The sequence below is a fragment of the Eschrichtius robustus genome, chromosome 12 (assembly GCF_028021215.1).
Source record: "Eschrichtius robustus isolate mEscRob2 chromosome 12, mEscRob2.pri, whole genome shotgun sequence".
Classification (NCBI taxonomy): Eukaryota; Metazoa; Chordata; class Mammalia; order Artiodactyla; family Eschrichtiidae; genus Eschrichtius; species Eschrichtius robustus.
This window is the reverse complement of record NC_090835.1, coordinates 26385913-26405331: the sequence shown is the minus strand read 5'-3', so window position 1 is coordinate 26405331 and position 19419 is coordinate 26385913. Positions and strand designations below refer to the sequence as shown.

The 19419-nt window shown below is 40.7% G+C and overlaps 1 protein-coding gene across 2 annotated transcripts in view; it reads left to right on the top strand.

The window, feature by feature from the left end:
- SYNPR (synaptoporin) overlaps positions 1–19419 on the top strand; it is a 296686-nt gene that overhangs the window by 251463 nt on the left and 25804 nt on the right. For both annotated transcript variants that reach the window (XM_068557841.1, XM_068557842.1), the window contains exon 4: positions 2520–2718. In XM_068557841.1, the coding sequence (XP_068413942.1) occupies positions 2520–2718 (199 nt within the window). The remainder of the gene's footprint in view (positions 1–2519; positions 2719–19419) is intronic.

The window sequence follows — 19419 nt, the reverse complement described above, 5'->3', positions numbered from 1 at the left end:
TCAGTGCGGTGCTTTGTGACCACCTAGAGGAGTGGGATAGGGAGGGTGGGAGGGAGATGCAAGAGGGAGGGGATATGGGGATATACGTATGCATGTAGCTGATTCACTTTGTTATACAGCAGAAACTAACACAACACTGTAAAGCAATTATACTCCAATAAAGATGTTAAAAAAACATATGTTGAGTGGATGACATATACAAGATAGAAAAAAAGGTTTCATTTTTTGAAAATCACCTCTATCAGAATAATTGGCATGATTACCTTTTCAGTCTATTTCATTTTTCAGCATTCCCACAGACTCAGCTATTGAGAAATATCTTAGTATCTCTGGCAAGGGGAGGAAAGGGTCTCTACAGCATAACCATGATGAATGCTTCTATTTTCCCAAATTTTACTGAAGCTGTACACTTTTCTGGTTGACAAGAAACAAGAGGATCTTCAGTATAAATAAGCAAAATCAAGCTGACTATGTAAACAGTTTTCTCAAGTCAAGCAATAAATGAAAAAGAATAGGTTTCTGAGAAATAAGGAACTTAGGGGGACTGGAGTTTTCTGCTTTGGTTGTCAGCTAGGCTACACCCCTAGAGATTTCAGTTCAGTAGGTCTGGGACAGACCCTGGAATATACATTTTTTTTTTTTTTTTTTTTTTTAGAAAGCCATGTGGAGAGGGCTGTCTTTTTTTTTTTTTTTTTTTTTTTTTAATTTATGGCTGTGTTGGGTCTTCGTTTCTGTGCGAGGGCTTTCTCTAGCTGTGGCAAGCGGGGGCCACTCACTATCGCGGCCTCTCTTGTTGCGGAGCACAGGCTCCAGACACGCAGGCTCAGTAATTGTGGCTCACGGGCCTAGTTGCTCCGCGGCACGTGGGATCCTCCCAGACCAGGGCTCGAACCCGTGTCCCCTGAATTAGCAGGCAGACTCTCAACCACTGAGCCACCAGGGAAGCCCCTGGAATGTACATTTTTAACAAGACCCATAGTTATGATGCTAATTGTCCATGGGCTCCACTTTTTAAAAAACTCATCCTAGTTTTAATATTCTCATTATTTAATAGAAACAGATTAACGTAGAAGTTAAAAAGTTCCTGGCCCTATTTACTAGCTTTGTGGTTTAGCACAAGTTACTTAATCTTTTCTAAGCCTGTTTCTTCATGTGTAAAGGGGGAAGGGGCAATAAAATGCCTACATCCTAGGGCTACTGTGAGCATTAAATGAAACAATACATATAAAGCACAATATCTAGCACATAAATGCTCCAGTGTGTTAGTTGCTATTAGTATTACTATTTTATCATTTTGTCATTATCCGAATTGTAAGAGAATGTACACAAAAAATATATTTTAAAGGAATCAAGTTTTGCTAAGTAAGAGAAATACTTCTTAAGCAGAAGTTGGGAATTTATCGTGTTCGTCAATGGTTTTATCATCATTGTTAGTTTTGTAGGTAATTTTCCAGGTGTTCCTTTACTGATATCACTAAGTGTCATTCATGTCTGTTTCCAAGTGCCTCCCTAAACCTCAAGGAATAATTTAGTCATTTCTGAAGAAGCAGAATTTTGGCTCCTATATTGAATTACAGATCACCACCCAGTTCACAACATGAGCTATGTACTAGATGTAACACATCTTCCTTAGGTGTCATTTATTGAGCAGAATGTACTGCCCTCCAAAATCTTATTTTTCTCTATTAAGTAATATATTGGGCCTGGATGCTGTCCTGATAGAACTTATTCTCTAAGGTAGAAGTTCTCAAAGTTCAATCAAACTAGGGTGTATCAGTCATCTTACAGAATCAAGAATGTTTGTTCACTTATCCAAGTCCTGTGTACTGAGTGTCTAACAAGTGTCAGGCATTCAGGATTTACAGAGAAGAAGAAAGTCAAGATCCCAAATCAAGTGGAGACAGAAAAAAAAAAACCACCAAGTAATTAAATACATTACCGAGGAAGTGTGGTTGGTGATGGATGCTATGAATGACATTGAACAGGGAGATGTGGTAGAAATGTCTAAGGGAAAAGAACTATTTTAGATTAATAATCAGGAAAAGGCTTTCCCAGGAGATGACATTTTGAGCTGTCACCTGAATGCCAAGAAGGAACCAGCCATGGGCAATGCCAGGAGACAGAGTGATTGAGGAAAAGGGAACAGTCAGTGAAAAGACCCTAAGCCAGGACCTGGTGGGTCACATTTAAGAGTTAGGGTGTGAGTCCAAGTATAATGAGAAACCACTGGAGAATTTCAGGGGGAGGATGTCATAGTCTAACCCATCATCATTTCAGGATCACTTTCCCCTTCCCTCCTCCCCTCTCTCTAAAGCGACTAGCTACTGTGAAACCTAATGGAATGATGTTTAACTGCAGTATCTGCTTCCACGAGTCCAGCTACAATCTCTGTAATTTCTCTAATGAACTTGTCACAGAGGCATGCCATGAACGTCCCAAATCACATCTCACTTATGGCATCGAGTTTTCTCTCCATAGCATTTTAACGATTCTCCTCTCTGGTGTCTCTGGTACTTTAGGTTACACCAGGTGACGTTTGAGGTGCCCACCTGTGAGGGGAAGGAGCGGCAGAAGGTGGCCCTGATTGGCGACTCCTCATCTTCGGCAGAGTTCTTTGTCACCGTGGCTGTCTTTGCCTTCCTCTACTCCTTGGCCGCCACTGTCGTTTACATTTTCTTCCAGAACAAGTATCGAGAAAACAACCGGGGTCCACTCATCGTAAGTGGTTTGCTTTATGAAATAACTTTTTCTGTCCCTTCTAATTTCTTTTTTCCAGTGCTTAAAGGCTTTGGAGTTACCTGAGCCCTCAGGGCAGGTGTTTGAAAGGCAATCACATTCTTTTTCATCCAAATCTCTTAGATCTAAAACGAAAACATGATGCCTGTCATTCTTTTGTGCCCATGCCTGTCATTCTTTTGTGCCCCTGCGCTGGAGAAGTATTGTAAGAGTTGCTAGAAACTCCTCTGCAATAAATGCTTGGAAATCTCATGAGATCAAGGAAAGAGTAGTGAGGCTTGCTGCAGACTTATTTATATTTCCAGTATTATGGAGTTAGTCGACCATTGTTTCTCACTGGTTGTTTAGACAATGTGACTTGTACTTATTGAAATGTGTTATTCCTTTGGTATATGATAGACTGGTCATAGAATGGTTTAGTTTGAAGATGGAGTTCTCTGTCTCTGAATCTCTCTTTCTCTCTCTCTCTCTCTCTCTCTCTCTCTCTCCCCCTCGATCTTATCTCTTTCCACCACCAACCCTCCCCCACTTTCTTTTTCCTTATACAATGGTTCAAGGACTCACCTGGGTGAAACCAGTCTAGCTCAGCATGTCCAAATAGGGACACACAGACACCTAGGCGGACACAACAACTCTCAGAGGGATACGTAAGCGTGGATAACTTTAAGGAAGTACATTTAAAATTTTTCAGCTTTCTCATGTACATTTGCCTAAAACTTATCTTACTGAGAATGCCCTGCTTCTGAAAATATGTTACTGCTTCTTTCTTAATCACCTATTCCCCTTTTATAAAATAAAAGCATCCTTCTTTTCCATCCCCATACTCGGGATATTGCTAGGTTGCGAAGCCTTGGAGTCATTAAAAAAAAAGGACCATTTGAAATATCGGTGTTGGTATTGACAAAAGTGAGGTATTCAAATGGCTGGGTAGTGTATCCTTTTGCATCTAAGGAGGTTTCCAATTTTTTCCTTTCAATAAAATAGAAATTCCTAATCTACGTCAGCTGATAGATCATTAAAAAGTAATTTTTGATGACAGATCACTCTGTGGTCTGGGACGTATTACTCAGAAGGAATTCAGAGAAATTAATGGCATCACTATAACAAAACCCCATCCATTCTCATCTACTCATTTCTGTGAGCAAACCTTCTCAACACATCTGTACAACGAGAAATGGAAATAGAATTTATGCTGAATCAAGTCCCATGTTAGAAGTAAGTAATATTTGTCCCTCGAAAGTACATCAGCTAATTGAAGAAAAAACAGTCCCATACATTTCTAATAAAAATTTTACTTTTAAAATTTAATAATTATTAACATGTATAATATATTTATGTTGTTTTGGACAATTGTGCATTAATAATATTTTTAATGATTACCCAACTCAAAAGAAAAATTTTTGATACTTAAAGCATTAGGGTCATGGGTAATCAGAGAGTAATTTTAATTTATATACATATTTTTGTTGCAAAGAAATGTAACAGGGTGATCGATAAAATGCTTTCCAGTATAAAAAAATGTTATATGAGGCTATGATTTGGTGGGGGAAGTATAATGGAAATACAAGTTCAAGGAGAACAAAAAGAACATGTAAAGTTTCTGACTGTTAATGAGGAATTTGTTTAATAATTTTTAAATGGGTAATAGAGAGTATCAAATAACAATTCCATTGAATTCATCTAAAAATTGATACAATGGGATATATTTTTAAATAGCAATACTTATGCCCAGCATTACACTCTTGCAACTGTTTAGACTTTTAATAAAAACAAAATTATATGTCAACTTTATACGAATAGGCACACAGTTTTTACAAATTCTTTTAGGGAGTATGTGAGTGAAATAAATTTTACAGATCTCTAGTCTAATCTATATATTATAGAGACTAGAAACTTAAAATCAACATGTTTTGAAGGGTAACTGGGAGAAACCCCTATTTGTAAAACGTCATGATTAAGTTTGAAGGGACTGGGGAAAGATCTGTTTTATAGCACTTCAGTATGTTATTGTGGAAAAAGAAGAGTCAATCAGCAGAACTTGAACCTTTGGACAGATGTCTTTTTTTAAATTTTCCCTCCCAAATTGGAGCTACTGGTCTTAATGGTTTTAAAATATCTTTAACAGTGTCACCTACCTTGGGGTTAACCCTCGCATGATGTGCAGATAGATACATCAGAGAGGTTGACATACGTGTGTGTGTGTGTGTGTGTGTGTGTATACTATAAAACTGACATGTGTACATCCTTCCTGGATACATGTAGACACTCTCATAGAATTCTAAAGTCTGAGGAAATACTCTGACTTCCAGAGAGAAGAAACTGACTCAGTTAGTTTGCCCATAAAGTGGGAAAAGCTCTATTTTGTTATATAGAACTACATTCTCCTCATAAGAAGTAATCTGGTAAGGCCATGCTATTTCATCTCTGTGTAAATAGTCTTTCCCATCAAGCAGGATATAATGAAATCCTGAATTGTGTACTACATTGGGTAGGTTTTGTTTTATTACATCGTGGAAGAAGGGGAGGAGCGGGGAGTTAATTCTAGTAATAAAAAGGGAAAGGCTCCTAGGTGAGACTTCAGTGATATTAAAAAACTGATGTGCTCATTACTTAGCAGATAAAAGTTAATTTAAAAGCGAGCCCGAATCCTAAGAGTCACAGAGACAGAAGGAATGTAGAGGATCAGTATGACGCCATTGCAGCTGCAAATGACAAGCCTTTCCAGTTCTAATCCCACCACAATGGGGCTGTGACTGGGGAAGGAGGGGTGGGCTATGGTACCCACCCTTAACTGTGAGTTAGTAGGTTAAGGCCAATCCACAGTGTGAGCAAGATCTCAAGAAGGTGGTTCATACCTAAGAAAACCTTCAAATACTAAACTAACAGTAATTGTACTTTTTTTTTTTTTTAATATATTTATTTATTTATTTATTTATTTATTTTTGGCTGTGTTGGGTCTTCGTTTCTGTGCGAGGGCTTTCTCTAGTTGCGGCGAGCGGGGGCCACTCTTCATCACGGCGTGCGGGCTTCTCACTGTCGCGGCCTCTCTTGTTGCGGAGCACGGGCTCCAGACGCGCAGGCTCAGTAGCTGTGGCTCACGGGCCCAGCTGCTCCGCGGCATGTGGGATCTTCCCAGACCAGGGCTCGAACCCGCATCCCCTGCACTGGCAGGCAGACTCTCAACCACTGCGCCACCAGGGAAGCCCCTAATTGTACTTTTTTAAAGCCAAGCCTATTTATTCAGAAAGATGGCTACTGATCATTACTTGTTCTCTCTGTTCCTGTCACTAACTATTCTTTTGTTATTGTTGCTTTGTTTTTTACAAAACCCACATTTTTCCCTTTATTCTGTAGTTCGGGATTCTCTATAATCCTCTAGGACATGACAGGATACATCATGCATAGATCAGATCAATGTGGAGGAAAGTGATGAGGATGGCGATGGTGTTGATAATAGTAACAACAGTAATACCGGCTGGTATTGATAGAGTTTCTTACTCTGTGTGGAGTTGATTTAATATGCACAACAACCGTCGCTTGTATTGTTATACACTTTTATAGATGAGGAAAGGGAGGCTCGAAGTTACCCAATTAACTCTCCCAGGTCACATCACTAATAGTCAGAGGGTAGAGTTTGAACCCAGGTCTCTCCAAATCCAGGGCCCAAATTCATAACTACCATGCAAGAGGGTCCAAAATCCTGATAGGCAACGTGCTACAAATTTGGAGGGGCATAGGTGGGTAGGACAAATTGGTTTATACACCTGGACAGCTCCTGTTATTTTCTTGCTCAGGATATAGAGAAACCAAACCCTAGAACCCCTAGACTTTTCTGCTTATTTGACTGTCATAGAGGGTTTTTTTTAAATTTGCCTTCAGAATCCATTTGGAGTTATAGAATGGCTGCCGTGAATCTATGATGCTAGGATAACTTGAGGGTTCTGCTGTTTATCTCTGTTGCACATGAAGGATGTCAGTGATAGAACACAGGCTTTAAAACATGCCCAAGATCAATGGCTATTATAAATCAGAGATTACCAGGACTGATTACTATATATTTGTAAGCCGTCGTGAGCAATTTCAGGCAGACTGGAGCCAATGGCTATTATCAATGGCTATTTTTTAAGGTATCTTTCTCTACTGAATATGCTTGACAAGATTGCCCACCTTTAAGTGAAAATGAGAGTCTGCATGTCTTTAGAAGTAACATAATTGTTAATGATGCTGAATGACACAATAGTGAGAAAATCAGGCCAAAAGAATCAGCCAGCTACTGTACGTCACTACAGTGAGTACCTTCTTGTACAGATGAATAAATATCTTTCTCAGAAAGCAGAAGTGGCCACCTGAATGGTGCATGATTGTGGAATTGAAATGTCACCTCTGGTTATATCATTCTGTCATGTTCCTTAGAGTACAGTTTTAAAGCCAAATCTCCTGCCTAGATTTCTGAGACAGGATGTTCTGAACCATTTTCAGATCTCATGTCAAATAGTGACGATGTGAGGCTTTAGGGTTTTTTTTAAAATATTAATGTAAAGTAGTTTAAAAAACTAATAAACACCATCCCACATTTTGGTGAATCCTTCTCACGAGAGATTTGGCTTAAAGTAACTACTCTAAATGTCAAGTAGAATCAATATTCACTTTAAGATTTTGTGGGAAAGGAAGTGGCTGTGTTGTTGAAGCTCTCCTTTTCCCATAAAGGAGACCAGGTTGACCAGAGGCAGTTTATGGGGCTAGAAGTGTTTACCCATTGTGGTCACACGGTGGTACCATGGCTCACGTTTGTTTTATGCCTGATGCATTCCTAATATTTTCATATTTCCCATCCAGCCTCAAAACAATCCTGAGAGAGACGTGGAGCGATTACAATCAGCCTCATTCTACAGATTCACTGACTCCTCTTTATCAAGCACCAGGCATGGGAAAATGAATCCCTGGGAGATTAGGGACCTTGTCTGTGGTCAAAGAAGTTAACGGCAGAACAAGGACTCAGACTCTTAGGCCAGTGATCTTGAGGGTAGTGGCTAAACTATGGGGTCCTGGATTTTAATCCCCCTGTATGACCTGTTATTTAACAGTTGGAAGCATACAACTTTATCTATAGAATGAAGCTAATAATAATACACATGTCACAAGGCTGCTGTAAGAAAAGGAAGAGTTAATGCCTACAGAGCGCTTTGCACAGGGAGAGGCACACCAGCAAGTGATGGATTAATGGTATCTAATTGTAGCCCTGTTGTTATCCATGTTAATTTTTCTCCTGCCCATTACTAGGTAGTACCTTAGCCCCCTAAAGAGGAATTACAGGCGCCTTCCTTTAATTGCCTGAAGCCCTCACAATCCTACTCTCCTCCAGTCCCCTTACCCCAGGCACTTTCTTCCCTCGCCCCCGACCCGCTGCCAAGTCCCACACGATCAAGCTTGACTCAGGACTACTTCTAAGATCGCAATTGCTAGGTTGAGCCTTTCAGTTAACCTTTCTGTTTCTGGAAACCTGCTCTATGAGATGATTGGAAGGTGGATTTTTAACCCCCTAACAAAATAGGGCTCCCCATTGTCAAGTAGGGGCTGAGGCCATCACTGAGAGGAGAATAGGAGGCAGGCACAGAGCTGGTTGCTCAGAGAATCCAACGCGTGTTCCTACTCTCAACTGCATCTTTCTTGGCTGTCATTAGAGATGGAAATCAGAATTGCAGTCTCTGAGCTATTCAGCAATTGCTGAGAAGCCCCTCTCTCGCCTCTCCTCTTCTCTCTCCTCCCCTTCCTCACCCTTTTTCCCTCTTTTCTTCTCTTTCTTCCCTCTCTCTTCTCTCTTCTCTCATCGTGTTAGTTATACTTCATGTCTAAGTGTATTTCACTTAAATTGTATCTTCAACAGGCCAAGCAATGTGTGTATATGGGTGAACTAAAAGCATCCAGCCTGATGAGGAAAATTATTTAATAATTATGACTCTCCTACAAATGACCTGCTAGAGGTTATGTAGTTGGGCTTTGGTGACCTACCAGGAGGAGGAAGTGAACCTCCACCCGGAAGCCAAGGCACTCCCTCCCCAGGTGGGCTGGGCTAATAGTAAAGACAACTTCACAGCATGTGGTGGAGGATGAGAGGATAAACGGAGGAGATTATTTAGAAATTCTGCCTCAAGTATAATGTATTTGTTGCAAAAAAAGAATAACATCATTTGAAGCCTCCCAAATGTATATCTTCTTAGGGGTAGGCATACCTGTCAGAATCTGACATTCTGGCTTGTGGGGTGTGCGTGTGTGTGTGTGTGTGTGTGTGTGTAGTTTCCACTTCCTCACTCTTTAAACCAAGAAGTGTTAGCAGTACAAAAGGGCATGGACCTAAAAAGAAACGAAATTGAGTTTGTTTTTGTTTGTTTGTTTGTTTGGTTGGTTGGTTTTTAAATTTTTATTTATTTATTTATTTATTTTTGGCTGTGTTGGGTCTTCGTTTCTGTGCGAGGGCTTTCTCTAGTTGTGGCAAGCGGGGGCCACTCTTCATCGCGGTGCGCGGGCCTCTCACTATCGCAGCCTCTCTTGTTGCAGAGCACAAGCTCCAGACGCACAGGCTCAGTAGTTGTGGCTCACGGGCCCAGTTGCCCCGCGGCATGTGGGATCTTCCCAGGCCAGGGCTCGAACCCGTGTCCCCTGCATTGGCAGGCAGATTCTCAACCACTGCGCCACCAGGGAAGCCCCGAAATTGAGTTTTTTTAGTGAGGTGGATGGACCTAGAGTCTGTCATACAGAGTGAAGTAAGTCAGAAAGAGAAAAACAAATACCGTATGCTAACACATATATATGGAATCTAAAAAAATAATAATAATGGTTCTGAAGAACCTAGGGTCAGGACAGGAATAAAGAGGCAGACGTAGAGAATGGATTCGAGGACACGGGGAAGGGGAAGGGGAAGCTGGGAGGAAGTGAGAGAGTGGCATGGACATATACACACTACCAAATGTAAAATAGATAGCTAGTGGGAAGCAGCCGCATAGCACAGGGAGATCAGCTCGGTGCTTTGTGACCACCTAGAGGTGTGGGATAGGGAGGGTGGGAGGGAGGGAGATGCAAGAGGGAAGATATATGGGGATATATGTGTATGTATAACTGATTCACTTTGTTATAAAGCAGAAACTAACACACCATTGTAAAGCAATTATACTCCAATGAAGATGTTAAAAAAAAAAAAAAGGGCATGGACCTAACCTTACGCAAACTGTTAATCTAAACTACTATATATTTTGCATCAACAAATACATCGTTCCAGAATCGGCACCACAGATGAAGGCAAATAAATTAATCCACTTTAAATGTTCCCAGCACAACGTCTACACGTTTGATCAGATTTTACATCCTCAGCTCTTTTCCAGCTTTCTTATGATTAGCAGATTCTTAATTAAAGTTTAGATCAGGGTTAATTCCCACCGTATTTGGTACCACATTTCTCCAATTAACTAGTTAAACAAAGAGACGAGCTGTAGTCCGATAGCCTTAATCAAAGCAGTGAACTGCTTACGGAATTAGTGTGATTCTTCAGGGGCCCAGAGCTCTTCCTGTCCTGCGTTGGAGCCGGTGCCTTCAGAGGACTAGCAGAGAGTGTGTGTCCAAACTCCATCCATTTTTGTCAGATTTCCTCTCATTCCAGGGAACTCATCATTCAGTTAGACAAACCAGAACCTAGTGGAAATTTGGCAAAGCCCCAAATGTGTTTCCTTTTTGATTACAAGACAAAGCTCTTCCTTGGATTCAAGAGTAATGATCAAGGCTGTCTAAGTCCTGCTGGGTCCCGGGCCCTGTGCTAGGCACCAAGGACACACCACAGAGTAAGACCTAGCTGCTGGCCTCAAGTTCCCTGCTTTATTCCTATTACCCTTGAAGGCCAAATCTGTCATGGGAAGATAGTAGGGTACCAGTAGTTAAGAATTCAGGCTCTGTACCCATACTGCTTGTGTCCAAATCTCAGCACCACTGTCTGTCACCTGTGTGACTTTGGACGGGTTATAGAACCTCTCTGTACTTGTGTTTCTTCACCTGTGAGATAGAGGTAACAATGGTTCCCAGCCTGTAAAGTCGTCGATCAGATTAAATGAGTTATTGCACAGAAAGCAATTAGAACAGGAGCAAGTGCTCATGAATGCACGCCATTATCTTCCATCATGTAGCCCGGTGTCCATACTGTGCTGTCCATGCAGCTAGAGTTTATTACATTTCAGTGGACTGATCGGCTAAAAAACAAAGTGGATAAATACGAACTCCACTGACTCTCATCTTGAGAAATGCTTTGGAAGGCTTCTTGTTGCACTGTTGACATCAAACACTCTTATATATTGTTTTTGTTGTTTTTTAGAGCTTCCAAATTCAGTATAAGCTGCTGTCATTTGAGACAGATGCAGTCAGCCCTAAGATGGGGTCACTCTGTCCCCATCACTCAGGTCCCCTCCCTTCAGCTCTCCCACCCCCATCCTGGCACTCAGATCTCATATTTTAGGGAAAGAGGGGGAAAGAACACAGTTCCATTAAATAAGCCAGGCTCCAGAGAACAGGAGCTTGAATCCCTTGTCAGTTGGCAAGTCTGAAAATAGCGGAGTGTGAAGAGCAAAGTGGTGTAACAGGTAGAAACTTGGAAAATTTGATTGTTTGGGGGCATCCAACTGAGAAACTAGATTCAGACTTTTACCCTCCTCCTATCATTTTTTGAAAGTGGTGAAATATCGCCCACCTCACCCCGCCCCCATGATGGCAAAAATATCCTTACTCTTTGCTGAGTTTATTTCTTTGATTCCAGAACAAGCAGACACTCACACATGCAGCTTGGATTCACTGGGGCTTTCAGCAGTTCAGTAATGTCTTGCGCTAATACCCACGGTTCATTAAACTTTCAAATAATTGGCACAAAGTCCAGAGCTTGGATTTTTTGCAGCCCTCTTAGCTCTTTCTCCCAGCTGGACATCTTCATTTCCATTGCTTATTAGCAGGACTCTAATCAAAGCCACAGAGCCATGCAAGGGAGAGCTTCAAACCTTGCCCAGGGAACAGAAGAGAATGTGACTCAAGGTAAAACTGGCTTGGATCCCTTATGAGGGACATGGTTAATTGAAAATACCTGAGAGCCTGGGCAAGCTGTGATCTCCCCTTCACTCAAACACCCACTTATCTGAGACCTGCAACTTGGAATCTGTCTCTAAGTTATTCTGAAATGTCTAAGAAAGATCTAATTGATTCATATACTGCCTCAAGAACACCTAAGCCTGAATTGCAGTGACTTATTTATAGCTTTGTGGGTCCACTACCCAATTGACTAGCCACCCCTGTAGGCAGAAGAGTATGTAGATATTGATAACCTAGAAATTACAAGACCAAAAAAAAAAAAAAGGGGGGAATTATTATAATGGAAAAAGAACTTAGAAAAATTGCAGTTGAGGCTAAGGAAAAAAAGGCTAAAATGCCACTCTTTGAGCTGCCATTTACTCTTGAGCACTTTCCACAGGCCAGAAATTAAATTAGATAGTAGTTAACTCATTTAATTCTCCAAACATCTTTAAGGCGGGTATTATTGTGCCCATTTTACAGATACAGATACTGGATCAGATTTACAGAGGTTAAGCAACTTGTACTGTGATGCACAGAGAGTGAGGCTTCAGAGACACACTCTTCATCATGGTACTCTGCTGCCACCCCACTTTTACCTGGAAGTATGAAAATGAAATCCAAGAATGTCTATCAGCCTATTCAGCATCCCCTATGTGCAAGACTTATGGGGCATGAAATATACAAACCCTCACTGTGCTGCAACTGACAGTCAAGTCAATAAGACAGGACAAAGACACATCATGATAAAAGCACAAGAGAAGTGTGTTTTACTAGTGCTGGTGATAGAGACATCATTTAGGAATCAATGGGAAACAGCAAGTGCCATTTATTGGCTTGAGTGGTCAGAGAAGGTTTTGGAGTCTGTGAGACTTGACAAAGAGTAGAGACCAGCTGGATGGAGGGGAGGGCTTTTTGACTAGGGGAATGGCTTGAGCAAGAATGTAGGGGGAAATAATATAATAGTAGACATTTTTGTTGGCCTGCCACCTTCCTTCGTAGACTTATATCGTCCTGCTGAACTATCAGTCATGGTGCCTCACCCAATAACATAAAATGGTCAGGTGACTCAAGCCAGGCAGTCAGAGTCTCCTCTGGGATTTATCTATGGAGTGAAGTTCTTCCTCTGGAATTGTGAGGCTAGGAAGATGTGAGTTTAGTTGATAGTGGTCACACTGCCCACAATGTGGAAGGAATCTGTGAAAAGAATAAAGCTGAGCAGAGATAAGCAGATCCTAGATATGGAGAGAAAGAAAGGTAAAGAGAGACAGAGTGACTTGACCAAAACCAAAAATGAGCACCTGGATTTAGCCATACCTGAAGCCAGACACACTCTAGACTATCCATTTTTGTAAGTTACTGAATTTCCCATTATGCTTGCTAGTTTGGGGTTTCTCATACTTGCCGAATGAAATAATCTTGACCTATACATAATTTCTGCCTCCTCTATAAAAAAGGTATAAGAACCCATATGTCAAAAGATATTTGCTAAGATTAAATAACAAATGTCTAATATGATGGTTAGGTGCTAAGCACATAGTAGATGCTTAAAAACAGTTTACTTATTCATAGGACCAAGAAAGAATAAGATAGAATAACTCTGGCAGTACTTCAATATTCATTATTATTTAACTCTAGTTCTTTCCATTTGTAATGGCTGCATAATATTCCATTATCACGAGATAATACGAACTATTTAACCAACCTCTCATTGTTGTATTTTGAATTTTGTGTGGTTTTGAATTTTTCTCTCTCTTCAGCAATGCTGTGATGATCAGCCTTGTGCTTCGATCTTGACATGTATTTTTTTTTAAACATCTTTATTGAAGTATAATTGCCTTACAGTGGTGTGTTAGCTTCTGCTTTATAACAAAGTGAATCAGTTATACACATACAATATGTTCCCATATCTCTTCCCTCTTGCATCTCCCTCCCTCCCACCCTCCCCATCCCACCCCTCTAGGTGGTCACAAAGCACCGAGCTGATCTCCCTGTGCTATGTGGCTGCTTCCCACTAGCTATCTATTTTACATTTGGTAGTGTATATATGTCCATGACACTCTCTTACCCTGTCACATCTCACCCCACCCCCTCCCCATATCCTCAAGTCCATTCTCTAGTAGGTCTGTGTCTTTATTCCCGTCTTGCCACTAGGTTCTTCATGGCCTTTTTTTTTTTTTTTTTTCCTTAGATTCCGTATATATGTGTTAGCATACTGTATTTGTTTTCCTCTTTCTGACTTACTTCACTCTGTATGACAGACTCTAACTCCATCCACCTCATTACAAATACCTCCATTTCATTTCTTTTTATGGCTGAGTAATATTCCATTGTATATATGTGCCACATCTTCTTTATCCATTCATCTGTCGATGGACATTTAGGTTGCTTCCATGTCCTGGCTATTGTAAATAGAGCTGCAATGAACATTTTGGTACATGACTCTTTTTGAACTATGGTTTTCTCAGGGTATATGCCCAGCTTGACATGTATTTTAAATCATTTCTTTAGGATAAAAACTCAGAAATTGATTGTTCTCTTGATTTTTATAGAAGTTTCTATTTTAAGTCCATATAAAATATATCCCTAACAAATTACCTCTGATCTGAATGAAAAATTTGGATTCCAGATTTTGATTCTACCATAGACCCTTCAATCTTACGCTGTTGGAGAAGAGCTCTCCCAAAAACGATCTGCAAAGAGAATATTTTCTTCTGAGGGGGAAAAAATAAAACCACTTGCTTTAAGGAGGCTGCCACTGAAACATTTGCTTTGAAACTTGGGATACTAAGGGGACATCAAAAATTCAATTCAAGCGATGTGTAAGGATGCAGAAGCTCAGGCTTTAATTACTAGGGAGAATCCCCAAGGCAGGCATTAACCTGCATGGCAGCGTACACCTGGCCCCAGAGCTGGGCTCTGCAGACCTTTAGCTTTGGCAATCTCCTTTCTCACTGAGGCTCAGTAAGTGAAATTCAAGATCATTAACTCCTCCTCTGGCCACACACAGAAGAAGAAAACAAACATACAGAAGTTGCATGTGATGATTTTTTAAAATAAGGAAGCGCTTTATAAGTTTCATCCCGGGGTGTCTCTCGTGCCTGCAGTTCTGTGTGTGGCACGCCAGCAGATAGCCGGGCAGCAACAGGCTCAGCAGGCATCTGTGCCCAGCCCTGCCCGGCTGCCCTCGGCCTCCCATGAGCTTCTGCGTAAATCTGGTGGCTTCTTTCAAACCCCCAGTTAAGCTATATCCCACAGCCTTCCTTCCCTTTTTTTTTTTCACTTGTTCTATAAATTGTTGATTCAGGATTGAAAAAAACCAAGACCAAACTATATGGGATTCGTGTCCCTGATTAGAAGATCTGGCTGCTGAAAACCCCATTCTGAGCTTTATGAAACTCTCAGGCCTGGAGGATTGGCAAAGTTTATAGGGAACGGGCAGGGAGAGGGGCTCTGGAAAGGAGAGAATTGATTCGTATTAGGTCATATTTGTGGAGACTCTCAATGAAGTGGTCCCCCACCTCCCGTCTTGCATTCTTCCAGCCATCACTCCAAACACAGCTGCGTTTATGCCATGGTCCATCTCTGGCTCACCTCTCCTCACTCCAGCCTTCAAGGCCCTCCTAAGCCATAACCCTTCACCTACTCTTCAGAGCCATGTCCTACCATTCCCTATATCCCAAGTTTTCACCAAACTGGACGACTCACCATTCCCTAAACATGCTGTTTACAGGCCTACTTCTGCATAATTACTGAGCACTTGCCACCTGGAAGGTTCTCCTCTCCTCCCCTCTCAACCTATCAAAATCTGACTCATCCTCAAAGACCCAGCTCAAACGCTATCTGCTCCCTGCAATATTTCCTCATCATCCACATCCTTCCTCCAGAAGATATCTGAGTTCTCCCTCCTCAAACTTCCATACCTCCGTGTGGAAATCTTTCTTTGTACAAGTACTGCTTTGTACTTGAGTTAGATGTTGTTTTGTCGGATTCCATGACTAAACCTCAAATATCTGAAGGGCAAGGGCTATTTCTAACACAGCTATAGTTCCCTAAAGTCAGTATGAAAGTGAAACGAATGACCTTCCAAGCTGGTCATCAAGGATAGGGTCTGTTGTGTGCATTCCTTCAACACGTATTTGTTGAGAGTTCCTATTGTATGCCAGGAACTGTGGTTAGCACCGGCTGCACCCAGCAAATGTGTATTCCAAGAGAGACACAGGAAGAACCGCCAGAAATATAGAATATGCACTGTCTGTCAAGATCTGGGTCTCTAGATATTGGAGGTATCCATCGGCACTGCTACACTTCAAGCAACAGAATCCCAGAAATCGAAATAAGCATCATTGTTACGAAGACAATCCCTCAGCTCAGAAGAAACTGAGCTTGCTGTTTCAAAATGTTGGGCCCTAGCTCTTCTGAAATTCCTCCTGCAGCAAGCATACTACAACGTACAAGGAGTCTGCCCAACCAAAGTAGCTTAAGGTATCTCTGTCATGTACTTTGTTCTGATTAGGCATTTTGTAAGGGGGAAATGGAATCAAAATATAGTACACTAGCTTCCCTGTCATCTTTGTTCCTCTCTGAAATGTGAAACTTGGCCTTAATTCATACTGTTCATTTAAAAGAGGTATTTATAATTGTGCTTCATCGAGGCAAATTCAAATTTATAAACTTCTGAAGCATCCTTTCAGCCACTGGTTACTGATGCCTATCTGCTTTGTGCTTGTGGGAGATTATTTGGGAAATGTGTAATCGGAAAACTAAAGAATTACTCTTGAATAAGCGCGATTCTCTTAAAGACTCAGATATGAATTTTCTCCACAAAGAAGTCGAGATCTGGTAATATTCTATCTTCAAAATTCAGCTCTTTTCCAAGTGCTTGTAAAATAAAAGAAACATCTTTTCTATCACGCCTAATAAAATAAAGCTAATTCACCAAGACTTTATACTCTTGCTGATATAAAGTAATTTGATGACAGAATATATATATATGAATGGATTGCTGGGGTGAGTGGAAATTAAGTCAACTTATTTCTTTGAAACAAGTGAAATTCCCTGGAAGAAAAAATTTTCATGGCAGGACAGGGTGACCCTCTCTCTCCACATCTCTGATCCCAGGACAGTGCCACATTTTCAGTTGTCTGCTTGTGTGTCAGTTTCCTATGCTGGAAAAAGAGCTTCTTGAAGGTAGGACTGAGTTTGTTATCTCTGAAGAACCAGCACTAACTGGGTCAGAGCAGGAATTCACTAAGTGCTTATTAATGGAATGAACTCCAAGCTCCAATGTGTGTGTACGTGGTCCTTTAACTAGAATTCCGACCCCTACATCCACTTGTCTGTCTGTTTAAGGCAATCCTACATCTATGTGAGAGTTCTCCATGCTATACCATAGGTGCTGCGTTAGCAGAACAGATGGCTCTTTCCGTTGTAATTCAACTCAAAAGTCTTTCCAGTTGGTTTTTTTCTACCTACTGAACCAAATTACTCTAACAGGCCTTCATTTCCATCAAAATTCCATTTCTAACTGTGCATTCTTTGTATGTGCTCTTAACTGCCTCATTGCTCTGAGATTATTCAGCCTTTGCTCCTGTCTTAGGCATTGTTCTTGCAACAAAGATTAGTGCCTGCTGACTCTGAGTAAAGCATTATGCAAGGCACCATCACCTAAGCCTGTGTCTCTGCATCCTCATTTGCCCTCTCATTTAATAGTTTATCTCTGCAAAACAGAAATACTTCCCTTCCCCAAAGCTCTTGAATTAGGGGAAGAGGTCAGATATTAAATGCTATCTCATCACTCTTGTTTAGACATACAGAATTCTTATTGGTTTGTTAAAGTGAGAAATAGGAACCCATTTTTCCCGTCTAAAACAGCTAAGTAGAAGTGAAGGGATAGATTTAAATTAGAAAGGCTATATTAAATCAGCCTAAATCAAAGCCAATTTCACTCCAGGAACTGTATGCATGAAAAGGTATAATTATAAAAAATTGATATTCTGCTGCCTTTATGCATATTCACCTTATGAACTTAGACCTCCAAAAGCCTCCTAGGACTGCTTCCCCATTTTTAATAAATGCTGAGAATGAGATGCTTCCTGAAGGAATTAAAGGAGGGAGAAGATTTTTTTTTTTTTAAGCTTAGCAGCAATATTAAAACAAAGAAGCAGCTCTTCTGCTCAGTTTTGTGTGTGCTTTGACAGTGCTACAAATAAAATGAACCTCTGGGGAGTCAGCAAAGAAATGATGATTTGGCGATTAGGGGGACAACTAATTCCTCCAGGGGGGAAATATTACTCATTGCAACTTCTAAATAACATCAGTGGGTCTCCGTGCAGTCGCTGGGAATATTTACCTTGGGAGAAAGAAGAGGTTTCAGAGAATTCCCAGAGATTTGTTAACCTAAAGCCCAGGGCTACCAGCTGGATCATGTTCCGGTCCATGGGTGCCATAATGGTCAACTCCATACCAGCTAGAGGACACTGGGAGCTAGCTCAGACTAAGCAAGTCATCACGCCCATTCATTCTCTGTGGCTGCCGACCTCAGAACTCTGTTCTGTGAGGTTTCATCAGATGTCACGTCACACTGTTTTTTTAAATTTAATTTTTATTTTATATTGGAGTAGAGTTGATTTACAATATTGTGTTAGTTTCAGATGTACAGCAAAGTGATTTAGTTACACATATACATATATCCATTCATTCCCAGATTCTTTTCCCATATAGGTTATTACACAATACTGAGTAGAGTTCCCTGTGCTATACAGTAGGTCCTTGTTGATTATCTATTTTATATATAGTAGTGTGTATATGTTAATCCCAAACTCCTAATTTATCCCTCCCCCCACCGTGTTTCCCCTTTGGTAACCATAAATTTGTTTTTGAAGTCTGTGAGTCTGTTTCTGTTTTGTAAATAAGTTCATTTGTATCATTTTTTTTAGATTCCACATATAAGTGATATCATATGATATTTGTCTTTCTCTGTCTGACTTACCTCACTTAGTATGATAATCTCTAAGTCCATCCACGTTAGTGCAAATGGCATTATTTCATTCTTTTTTAATGAGTGAGTAATATTCCATTGTGTGTATGTATGTATATATATGTGTGTGTGTATACACACACACACACACACACACACATATATATATAGAGTTGGCCAATATGTACCACATCTTCTTTATCCATGCCTCTGTCTATGGACATTTAGGTTGCTTCCATGTCTTGGCTATTGTAAATAGTGCTGCAGTGAACATTGAGGTGCATGTATTTTTCAAAGTATGGTTTTCTCTGGATATATGCCCAGGAGTGGGATTGCTGGATCATATGGTACTTCTATGTTTAGTTTTCTAAGGAACATCCATACTGTTCTCCATAGTGGTTGTACCAATTTACATTCCCACCAACAGTGTAGGAGGGTTCCCTTTTCTCCATGCCCTCTCCCACATTTATTGTTTGTAGACTTTTTGGTGATGGCCATTCTGACCAGTGTGAGGTGATACCTTATTGTAGTTTTGACATTACATTATTAAGGAGGGATGTCAGGACTATTGACAGGCTGGCTTTTGTTTGACATTTTTTCCCCACCCCCAA